This window comes from Phalacrocorax aristotelis, chromosome 5 (assembly GCF_949628215.1).
Source record: "Phalacrocorax aristotelis chromosome 5, bGulAri2.1, whole genome shotgun sequence".
NCBI lineage: Eukaryota > Metazoa > Chordata > Aves > Suliformes > Phalacrocoracidae > Phalacrocorax > Phalacrocorax aristotelis.
In genome coordinates, this window is record NC_134280.1 from 66,180,258 (window position 1) to 66,193,186 (window position 12,929).

General features: G+C 39.5%; 1 protein-coding gene across 2 annotated transcripts in view; it reads right to left on the reverse strand.

Annotated features, from left to right (window-relative positions):
* The window catches only part of NELL1 (neural EGFL like 1), a 305,370-nt gene that overhangs the window by 105,552 nt on the left and 186,889 nt on the right, over window positions 1-12,929 (reverse strand). For both annotated transcript variants that reach the window (XM_075094969.1, XM_075094968.1), the window contains exon 14: window positions 12,448-12,570. In XM_075094969.1, the coding sequence (XP_074951070.1) occupies window positions 12,448-12,570 (123 nt within the window). The remainder of the gene's footprint in view (window positions 1-12,447; window positions 12,571-12,929) is intronic.

Here is a 12,929-nt window from a genome sequence, read left to right on the forward strand (position 1 = left end):
CTGTCCTCTACTCCAGCTGCGTGCAGGTGCTTTTTTGTTTCTTTTTCTTTCACCTGATGAACATTTAATGCAACGGGTACAAATACTCAGTGGATCAAACCTTAACATCTGAGCTATTTCTGAATTCCAGTGCTTTTACAGCAGTAAAAGAATAAATAAATAATGGAGCACTCAAAATAACTTGGCAATAACCATTAGCAACCACTTACAGATCCCCACTCATTTTTATTTTGGCTCCGACTACTTCTCTGTGATGTCACTGAAAATTAGTTTCTAAATCTTCTTCTAAGCCCGGCTCTATCTGCCGAGGATTCAGAGGGAAACGATAGGTGGATTTGGCTATTTAGTTATCCGTTGTTCAGGTACGATGAATTCAACCTCCCGTTGATACCCACGGCAAAAGTTGAACGCTGACTGTCTGTGTTTATTCTAACCTGTGTGATATAAACACAGGAAAGCACATTCAGCACGAAACTAAAAAACTAAGTGCCAAATTATGTAAGTAGTCTCATTGGAGTCAATCACTTACTTTTAGTTAGACACATACCTTGCTCAATCAGGTCTAAAATTACCACATTAAGAATTTTCTCACTTGCCACTATCCGAAGGCTAAGGGAATACTGCATTGTGCACGCAGGACTGATTTGATTACCTCAGTCCTTTATTGGGAAATAACATGTGTCATGGCAATGTCAGACGACTATTGTTTCCTTTGTTCTGTTCAGAGGGAGGAAATAATAGGTGACACGAAAGCAGTACAACCATGTGTCTCAGTAATAAAAGTGGCATATTAATGAGCATCCGTAAACCATTATAATGAATGCAGGGGAATGGATATTGCCTACTTAAACTCTGCAAGTGCTCTAGTTGCTCCACACCCAACTGCCATTTTATCCCATCCCAGGGCTTTCCACTCACAGCAGCTCCTTCGCAAAGCCATCAGACACTGCAAAATCATACGCTCAAGGGAATGGGTGGGTACGTTTTAATAGCACAAGCGACAGTTGAGGGCAGTTATCCAGTCTGTTCATCAGTGGCAGCAAATGCATCCCGTAATCTACGTGAGGCATATACTTATACCCTTGAGGGTACAACATAATTAACAGGCTACAGAGGAAGATGGATAAGATGGACGCGCACAAAGATATGGACGTGAATTGCTTTTTTATTTTTTTAAACAACAAAGGTACTTTTGTGACTTTTACATCATTTTAGAATTTCAAGCCCTACCTGATGTGTCTGTGTAGCACGTAGCCTTCAAATAAATACTCCGTTTTGAGGTTTACCTTCAAAAATCCAGCCTGACAATTCCCGTCTTTAGGCACACAACCAAAAAAAAAAAAAAACAAAAAACACCACACAACCAACCCTGCAAGCGCCACCCAGGTGACACACTAAGATCCTCGAGTATTTATCGGCAGAATAACAACGTAGATCACGCAGCTCCGGCCCTTCAGGAATACCTAAACAAAAATTCGTAGGTTTTGTGACATATAAATTGTTCGTTTTTACTCTTGGATGACTGAATTTTAAATCACGTTGTAAAGTGGGACCCCTTCAATTCCCACCTCTACTTGGTTTACTTTAACTTCTTGTTCCCTCTGCACTTAACGTGTTCTAACCGTTTTAATTCACATCCTTTTTGTAGTTCAGGTACTGAATTCACCTAATAATTCATGTTGATGATACAATCTTCAAAGCACCATTTTTTTTATTATTTTTTTTTTTAGTGGGTTCTGGAATAGATTCTTTTTCACTGCAACGTTTCTTTCAGGTACCGTTCACAGTACACTGTTTAAGCTTGCCATTAGTCTTCTACTTAGCATATGCTTGCTTAGCATAGCCACATTTATTATTTTTATCGTTGAACACTTTAGAAAAGAACTCCATGTACACACAGGGGTGCCTCAACTTTTCAGCATGTTGCAGAGGCTAAAACACCAGCACCGCTGTGAAACAGTTGAACTGGAGAATCTTTCCAGATAAAGATATGCAAATTGTCCCATCAAACATCCTGCACGACTTCCAGATTTGCCATTCCCAGTGCTCAACAAATAATATGCAACCAGCCAACCAAGGTAACTCACGCAAACAAAGTAAGCAATACCTACATGCAGGGCAGTCCAAGTTTTCCTTACTATAAAATACCATTTTCTGTAATGTGGTCAAGTAAACCATTTGTAATTAGGTTTCTCCCTGTGCCGGATATCTACCAGAAGCTGCACTGTAGCAAAAAATCCATCCATTTCTCAAAATAAGTAGGTTTTTTTGGATTGGTTTGTTTGCGTCTTTCTTTTTGATTTTGGTTTGTGGGTTTTTTTGTTCGGGGTTTTTGTTTTGGGTTTTTTGGTGTTTTTCTTTTTTTATAAGACTCTTGCCTGTCCGTGTGTCTTTTTGGCACAGAGATGTGAAGGATATGCCTTTTGCCACGTCTCCGAATCATCTCGGTCTGTAAATGTTTAATAGCACCCTCCTGATATTCTTCCAGCACATTTCACAATGGTGCACAAGCCAGACCAAGGCAGGAGAGGACCAAGCCACAGAGATGCAGCTGGGGAAAAGAGGGAACAGGAAAACAACGAGGACCGTGGGAGCTTCAGGGAGGAAAGTCAGCTGTAACACACTTGCCTGGGAACCTGGAACTGAACCCCTTTTCTCACATCCTTCTCAAATGGAAAGACCACAGAGAGTAACACCGACCTTCCCAAGTCATGGAAAAACGTAAGAGCACGCGCACGCCACAGGCCCTCGCTGGTAACCCGGACAAATGCCTGAACAACTGAACCGCCACCCAACACAGGTACCAGAGAGCTGACGTAAAGGCAGCTAAGGTACATTTTCACACCATTGCAGTCGTTTGATAAGAACAATGTAGACAGGTTTCTGAAGGACCTGGTAACATCCTAAGTTCGGTACAGATACTGGGACAGTAGCCAATAGTAATAGGGTCACACAACGAACGACAGAAATAATAAACACTGAACACCTACTTTCAGGACTTCATCTCTTTCCCTGATTGACGTGTCTCTACTGCACACTGAATGAGGCAGGGGATCAAAAAAGCCCAGCAACACCTGTGATTTTGTGAGTAAGCAGTGCATTTCAGCAGTGGATGCAAGTGACTTAAAATTGAACAGGTGACCTAAACTTTAAATATCCCCAAACGCTTGATTTTGGAGTCTTAACTTTTCTTTTGGTTTGATTCCTTACATATTTTTAAAATACTTTTGATAGTTTCTGTGGAGAAATCACAACCCAATGGTTTAGGGACAGACCTGTCAGTCTGGGAACAGAGTCTGAATCCTGGATCAGGTACTGACGGCGCGTGTCGTGTTTGACAAATCACTTAATGTTTTTACCTTGGTTTACTGTAGTGTGGGAAATTCATAGGAACAAAAGGCTGAAAGAAGTTTTCTGGCTGGAGTCTATTCCACTGCTATGGTAAAGAACAGCCCCACAAACCACCTCTGAGAATCTCAGCGACCCCTTTGTACGAATAAAAAAATACATAAATAAATGGCTAATACTATCCTTACCCAAAAGGGATTGCTGTAACAGTACTCTCAGCTAAGAAGAACATAAAAATAAATCGGCTAGGTCATTCCAGAGGGCCTACCAGCCCAGCATCCTCCCTCCGACGACAGCCTATAATGGGAAAGAACAGGGCAATGATCTGGCGACACTTCCCCAGGACTCCCCATGACCATCCTCAAACCAAAGACCGTGCACCCACTAGCTGGGATTTGCTTCCGTTATGACGTGCAGCAGCTTTTCCGATCGGCCTAGCCTCCTCACCATCCCCTGTGCCCACGGGCTCCGCAGATTAATTATGTGCTGTGTGAAAAAGTACTTCCTTCCGCACTGGGGCGACAATGCAGTAGTACGACCGTTGCCCAAAACGGTAACTGCGATGCCCTTGTTTTACGTTTGGGCAAGGTATTTATATTCCATATTCAATATTATTTGGTCATTTTCTACAGGAAAGAGAAATAATGTCATGGGTCGGGCATCCTCTTGCCTTTTAATGTGCCTGTTCATATACTTTAATCCTGAAATGATTGCACACTATAACCGATTTCACAAGAGAGCGAACTCTGCCGCTATCGTGCTCCTCTTGCAGCACAGAGTCAAGCCCACGCTGCAACAGGCTTTGTGCAGTGATATATTCCAGATGCTCTTGCTGAACTGATTTTTCCCACCCTCCATGAAAAAATAAGTACTTTGTTCCAAATAATTGCATGGCAAGCTCCCAGGGCAGGCCAGAAGAGTCACGGTTCTAAATAGACTGGGTTTCACGCATCATAAGGATTACAACTTCAGCAGCCAGTACTGCTGGCCATGATGCCTATTGCTCTACTGTCAAAAAGACAGCAGAGCATAGCAAATGAGTTCCCTGAATGAAGGGCATGTCTGAGGACTTAATAATCAGTACGTTTTGTTCAAATTTTAGATTTTAATACTACAGGAAGAAAGAAAAAAGCACTAACTTGGGTAACGTGAATGAACCATTCTAGTAGCATTAGAAGGTTTCTTCTTGACTTTAGGTGACCCTGAACGGGGCTTTTCAAGGGGTCCTGTGACAGAGACCCAGGAGCTGATACACCTGCTGCAAACAGGAGTTACTGATGGAGATGGCCTCGAACCGAGCGTAGAAAATAATGTCTGCACCATAAACGGTATTTAAGTATAAGTAAAACCTTTACATTCTCACTTTTATTAACTACTCTTTAACAGGGAAAGCAATGAATATTGAAATAGTTCCATGTTCCTACACAGCCCAGTTATGCTGCCCAGGAGATCATGGGGAACATACCTGTTAACTTCTCTTCAGCCTTGGAATTCTTCCATACACGCCATACAGTACCTTGATCCTAGAGCAAACTGCTGGTTCTAAACAAACCAATGTAAATCAAAGCAGCTGGAGGCAATAAGCAATGGAGTCAACGAGAGAATCTCCGGTTCAGAATCAGAACCTAGGAACCCTCACATAAACATTTATGAGCAGGTCTGCTGAGCCCTTTGGACTTATTCATACAAGCAGGAAAACCTGACAGATCAAGATTTAGTATATTTTACTTGCAGATAACTACAGCGTATCCTTCCTTTCATAGGGATAAAACAGTTGCTCTGGACTGGACCGCTTCCTCAGCAAGCACAAATCAGCACTACTCTCTCTTTAAATTAGCTATAAATCTAGAGCAGTGAGATAATCTGCGACAGCAAAGAGATCAAGATCTGGATTCTGACAAGTTAAATTAATCATGGTTTTTAAATGATCTATTTCCATAACTGATGTGCATTCTAAATCATCTTGAACAATCTCGCACACAGAACAGGATCTAATCAGCAGGAAATACTGTGCTTTTAGAGAGGCTGTAAAATTGGACCGCGTAACAGTGGATATCTATAGTTCAGCTCTTAATACAAAAAAAAAAAAAGCACCTCAATTTCAACATCTCACATGACTAAATCTAGGTGATGATGCTTTAAGGGCAAGAAAAAATTTTCATAAATATAAATCATCTTAATTTCATCAAAATCATTTTAAATCGTTACAGTGCAAAACCAGCCCAAGAACAATATTAGAACTGAAGGAGCTTAAAAACCATGCGGCAAAAAATTTACAAAGGCATTTTATACAACTTATCAACCAATACACAAACTTAGTAATTATAATGAGTCTCCCACACTTGATATCTAACAGTGAACAAAAATACAAAGATTCTTACATTAGAACTTCAAATTTTCACTTTTATTGATACAGTGGATTTAGGACTATAGAAAATTAACTGGCTTCAATCATATTGATTTTGAGTCCAACCAAGCTAGTTTCAGAATGAAAAATCTATGAGAATACTAATTACACCGTCATATATCTGTACATTGATTTTATATTATTCAATCAGTTACATCTAGAACGTGTCACCCAAAAAGTATGACTATCCAGTGTTCTACACTTGCCATGGTATTTTCCACATGGGCCATGACACCAAAATACACGTGAATGCACCCATCTGCCTTCGCAGTGATTTATTCGCTATAAATTAAGTATGAGAAAACTACACAAAGCTCAGGACTGTGAAGGATGAAGACGAGAATCTCAAAATGAGTTGAAGCTCCTATATTTTTTCATGAGACTTGTGAATATTATACCAAAACAGCAATTAAAGCCATGATAAGGCATATCAACCATTCAAAGCCCTACAGCTACAACAATCAGAGGCTATGGGGAAAAGACTTGTTTGTTCCTTTCTACTTCAGTCTTGGCCTACATATTATTCATAACGCACTCCAATGCTTCATAAGGGCTTTCAACTCCACCTCCAACAGACACACATACATGCAAAAAACATAAACCTAAGTGGCAGTAAGTCACCTTACAGTGATTTGATATGCTTTAATATCAAGATATCAGCATGTCTGACTGTCTCACATTGCTGGCATTTAAAGTTAATCTACCCTAGCATTGCTGATGTCAATGTAAAAGGGACAAAAAAAGGAGACAACCCAACACAGAAATAACCAGACACTGATTTTTCTTTTCCTTCTTTAGCTCTTACTAAAAATACTCTTGAGTATTGTTCATAGCAGGTGAAATCTCATAATAGACGAAAATTTCTTAGTCTTTAGTCATCCCCTTACTACTCTTTGCTATACTGCCTACACATTGGAAGATATACCATTTCTTTCATAGATATATCTTTCAGATTATTAACTATATTTCAGACTAAGAACTGCTTTAAAAAAACCACCTGCTTGGAAACAGGAGAAAACTGCAGTGAAAGAAAGTGCTCAGACTGCCATTTGTTAAAACATCCAACTATAAATGATGATTAAAACAGGGTAGAATAGGCCAACTCACCGACTTCCATCAAACAGAAGCAACTGTCAAGCCTGTGATGTACTGTGGTCATCAACAAACGTTGAGTGTTTTATGAATAACGACTCCATATGAATATTCCCATTACCGTATAAAAGATAAGAGTATCTGTTTGAAGGCTGATCTCTCTTCATATCAGGTTGCCAATAAAGTTATTCAGGAAGTGACCAGTAAATTCATCAGTAACAACCTCACTCCCAAATACACCTTCCAAGGTAAATGTATACAAAGAACCACAGTACAATTAAGAAACCAATCTGGGCTTCCAGATTACACCAGAAGAACTGAGCCACTTAAAAATAATGGCTTTCATCCTTAAGACTCCATCATACACCGAGTTGTAATCCCTTAAGTGTCTCCTGTGAAATGCTGCAGAGGAATAGAACGGGGCGGGAATCATATGCTGTACTCTGACAGAAATAAATCATTCTACAGCCTGAATACTAATTAGAATAAACACCGTTTTCATTTCTATTTCACAATACCTGACGTTTCTCTGCCCAGGCATCAGTCATTGCACACATTTGCTTTAAGGTTTATGGCTGTGACTAAATCCACCTCATTTAATCATTCTAATAAATCTGCAACTCAGTAGAAACCACTAAATGAGATATTAATAGCACGCTAAATATACCTGTTAGACAGACTATACAAATAAAACAAAGAAGTACAATGAAAAATATTTGCACTTGTTTAAGTGCTAGACTTCTGTTCATTCCCCAGACAAAAAACAAAAGCTTAGCAAACACACCTTGTCCACGTTTCAGAAGAACTGTCCCTGTTTACCATCTAAGTATATTCAAGACCACTCCTATTTTTCTGATAATATACATAAGGACTTCTATGGGCAGAATTTCTACTTGAAAACAAACGCTTGGAACAAAATCCCAAGAGCTAGGACAAGGCTCGCATAGCACATCTAGGTCTCCTTGTAAAAAAGGAAAACAATTGAGAGCAACAAAACCTTGACGGCGACTTGCACAATGTTCGTGCTGCAGAGTCAGACTTATAGCCCCTACAGAACCTGATGGGTGGGGGTTTCTTTCTTTGTTTTAAGGCATTTAATCCCAAAAGTCATCCATTATTTTGGGTGGGTAGAGCCCTGTGTCCCGGAGATATGCGGCCCAAGATAAGTTCTCCCGTAGAAGCGTACAGCTACAAGAAACCTGCTGATGTACCTTGGCTCCTTTCTTTGACTGCAGTCAGCGGGTAGAAGGCACAAGCTCTGCAAGAAACTTCTGAACTGCAGGACACCCTGCAGCAAATATCCTCCAGCTTCCATCTCACCAAGGTAAAGTTGACGGCAGAGCACGAGGTCCTTCACATTTTAAGAAATAGCACACCCCACTTCAGCATGTCGCTTCCACAGCACGTGGTGCGAGGCTGCCAAGTGGAACTGGAACTAGAACTTAGCAGGACAAAAAGCAGACAAAGACGTTTTCCCTGTACACATTTTCCAGCCTCGCAGATTCAAGCCCTGCCAAGGTTTCACACACCTGCACTAGTACACAGACCAGGAGCTTCTATAGTCTAAATGTGGTATTTATCTCTGTATTCAATATCCCTGGTTCTTCAGCTGGAGTCATGACAGTGAGTTTTACTCATTTTATACATGACAGTTTTACTCCTGCACACACAACCTTGTCTACAGGTGACAGGTTATTCATAAACCTGGCTGTCCTAGGAAACTAAGACTTCTTTCATCTAACCATTGCCACTAAACGCTGATTTCCCGCAAGGTCCATCCTAACATGTGCTTTTTTCTTTTTTTAACTAGAACATTCAGCTGCTAAACCAATTTTTAGCACCTTTCCCTTCTACCCTAAGTTAATTGCCTTTATGCTTCTCTGTTGAATCCTATCTTGAAGCTTAGTGAAATTGCTACAATTGGCCTTATTTCACACCCTCGCCTATGAATTCTACAATTCATTTACAGTGTTCCAGTAAACAGGCATGGCATGAGTCGCCCATTACCCACCTACAACTCCTATTTCCTGAATCACTCTTAGTTCTTTTGAATTTTTTCAAAGTTTGCTTCAAAGAAAAGAGCAACCTAACAAATGTTTACATTCAGAACCTCTCGATATTCAACTAACTATACCCCTGTCCTCAGCCTTTGTTGCCGTAGTTTCTTCCAGCAAAGATTTCCCTGTGTTACTTTTCATTATCAGAAGAAATCTTAAGATATAATCTATCTGATTCTGGGTCCAGCACTCTGTCAAATTTACTAATGGTGATGGCGCAGCATTGACCTGCCTTGTCATTTCAGCTCACTTCAGCCTCGTTCTCTTCCAATCTATAGCCAAATTTTCTGTGTCTTTCTGGGGTGCTAAAGCCCACTTCTTAAAGTGAGACTGAAAGCATCCACAGGAAATAAGAGTCTTATTTGTGTCTACTCTATTATATGGTCCTACCATCTATGTATTGGTAACTAGGTATTTATACAGATTTTCTTGTGTCCATCTCCACTTCTCTTTCCATTTATATGTCACTTCAACTATGGAGGCATTTATTTTAATGCAGGAGTGCATTTGGTCTCACTCTGCGCCCTTTTGCGCCACCTTCCTTCGTGACACTTTCCACATCTAGTTTGACACAATCCAGTCCTTAATTACATAGTCTAGTCTCCCACATTTACAGTAAAGCGATTCCTTATGCATGAAATTTATTTTTCTACTCAAGAAGTGTGACAGCCTGATTATACAGACTTTTTTTTTTTTTTTTTTAAATTTGCTTTCCTCATCAACATTTGGTTTTTATTTCAAAATCCCTGGCAATCATAGTATTCATACCCAGATTATGCCTGTCCTTTTTACTTCTCCATATATTTCACAAAAAAATGCAAACATCAAATCCCTGCCGGAATACTTTCATTATATTTACCAGTAGGTCACCATACAATTTAATTTAACCACACATATGGCTTCTTTTCTAACAGTATTTTGGTTTTTTTATAGAGACTATCACAGTGGTATCCAGTAAAGTCAAAAAGGAACATGACTCTAATTTTATTTTTTATAACATTGTTAAAATAGATTGTTGAAATAGATTGTAGACTCAGGCACAAAGCCAGTCCTTTTCTCTCATCATGAAAATTATCATTTCTCTGTTTATGGTTTTGCGTTAATGAGATTCGTATCGAACTACGGAGATGTTATTTCCGTAGTAGTTGGAACAACTGTTTTGTGCGGGTACACATCTATAACACGTAAACGTTTATAAAGCACTTATAGATGACTCAAGGAGAAGAAAAATGTTTATCATATCTTCAAAACAGTGTTACATTAAACATATCGCCTTGTCTTATATCTATTTTTTCCAATTTATGTTACCTGAAGATAAAGCCCCAAAATTACTACAAGACAACATCAGCAGTTTATAGCTGTCCTGAACACATTCACACCTCCCTCCCCTTGTGCCAACCCTAGTACTTCTGCACGAAACCTGTGACCAGTAACTGATAATTTTTCTGGTTTTTGTTCTTTTTAACCAAATGCCATTCACAACGTATCGCCATCAAACTTGGTAAAAAAAAGAAGGGGGGGGTCAAAAGCAAAGTTTCTGGTGCTACCATGGGCAGAGTGGGAACGTTTCATAAATTAGCTGTCCAAACTTGTAAAAATCTCAGGTGTCCGCAGGACCACAGGCTGAGACGCTCAGACACTACCTTGCATTGAGTGTGTTACTGTTTACTAAAATGCACACAATTCTACTATTAGCTGGTTTGCAGTAGTAATTATTCCATGTAGTGACAGATTATTCTTATCCCTAGTGACTTTAATAGTTATTAGACAGCAAACCACCTTCCTAGAGCCTCCAGTCTTTCAATTTACGCCTCCCAGAAAGGCTATAAGAACGCACTTGGGTTCCTCTATTTCCATGTACACCTACCTCAGAAAGGCAGCTATACCCACATCTGTGTGTGCAATTCAAGGCCTAATAAAAAAATAGATGTAATATATCTTTTATAATTATAAATATAAATAATTATTTTAAAAATATATATATTTTATCCACAACTCAGGTTTCAACAGAACTTTGAGGGTAAAAACATCATTGCATTTCTCCAGTGCAATTTCATTACTTCAACATTACCAGATTAATAAGTATGCAGTAGAAGTTTCGCTTTGAGTTTTTGGCACATCAAACCGAATATCCAGGTGTGCAAACAAAGAAAAACAGTGTGAAAACGCGATTTTTATGAACTAATCCAAACATCCCTGTTTCAAAGAAATATGATTAAGGGTTTGTCTTGTTGTATTACCCTCAGGGGGGAAAAAAAAAAACGCACAGTCAAACAGAGACAGTTTTTTTCACTCCGGCTCCCCTGAAACGACAGTTGCCTGTGCTGCAATTTACAGGCACTGTAATCTAAGACTGAAAACGTACTACAATGAGCTCTCCCCAGTACCACCCCTTCGTCTTCAATACAGACAGACCAAGTTTTGACTTGCCCACTATTTTCGGAACATTTTTGTATCCCTTCTTAAATCCTTAATGAACCATTTTACAGTTTTAAAACAGAGGGACGCTTTTGTGCAGATGGACAGCACCCAAAGAAAATCATATCAAAAAGCAATCAGACGGTATATACTAACTCAGCAGATGACAGGCTAATCTTGGTGAAGAACTTCAGCTTGAAACAAGAATGCCATCAATCTTCATTCTCCTTTAAGGAATTGCTTGGCCAATTTACAACTTTCTGGAAAATTAATATCCAACCTTTTGTGCCCCCCAGACTAAGTGCAGAACATCTTACCCAGTACATTCCTCAGTTTCCATAGCTGTCATTTAAAAAGCATTAAAAGTTAGTTTTCTATTACTGCAATACTGTTTAGAAAGTATACCGTCCCAGACAAGACAAAAAATAGCTTTTTGTAAGACAAATAAAATTCATAAATGCACGAGTTACAACTCAACAGTACTTCGTGCCACAGCCCTCACTAAGCCAACTAGTTAATGTATTCCCTCCTCTGTCTATATAACATGTTTGCCTCTCTTTCTCTATGGGAACAAAAACAACAACTCCAGCCTCAATAAATGACTTACCACTTCACAGAAAGAATGGCTGGCTATTACTATTTTTTATTTAGATAAATGAGAAATCTTCAAAATACACGTTTAAAGATTAAGGAAAAAAATCCCTTTTCTGATGTAGGCAGTCAAAGGACAACCATATGATGTTAGCATAAAAGACAATTATCCTAATTTAAAAGGCATCTGGCCAAATTTTAAAAGCCAAAGGTGATAGCACATACAATCCACCATTTATAAAACAACAAACATCACCTAAAGGCTAAATGAGACTAGTTCAAATGACAGTATTTGGCGACAGTAAATTAAAAGTACTTTTCTTCTAGCGTTCAAAAAATATTTCCTTCTTGCTCAGAAGTTATGCACAAATCAATGCCCATCATCTCCACGCGTACTTTGTTTGCCAGATGATAAACCTTACAGTGAATCAGCAACAGGATCCAGCCATCACAAGTTACCAGAACGTAGGTGACTGTCAGAAAATATTAATAGAGTCTGCCACTTTTACGGTGTTTCTAGAATAACAGACTTACCTCGGCAGATGGTCCCATTCCCCACATATCCGGGTTTGCAGGTGCAGCTATGTCCCCTGACAGTGTTAGTACAGATTGCATTCTCATCACAGTTATGCTGTTCGCTGCCACACTCATCATGCTCTACAAGGGGAAAAAAAATAATTAAAAAAATTACAAGAGAGACAGTGAGCTTTTCAGTGTGATGCCGGGGCATTTGAAAACCAAGTGGAATAACAAGGTCGCTGCAACACCTGAACGCCGGGAGTCTGGTGTGGGAGTCACCTCTGGGTCCGCTTCAATTATGAGACTCAACAACACGTGCACGGTGGTGGTAGATTACTTCGGTACAAAAATAGGAGAAAAAGAAAAAAGGATCGGCGAGGAGGCAAAATACGGCTGTGACAAAACCCAGGAAGACTACTATCGCAGAAGAATATCTGCTGTGAAGACTAACTTCACATCACTGTCCATCACCAACAGCAATAAGCCTAGATAGAAGG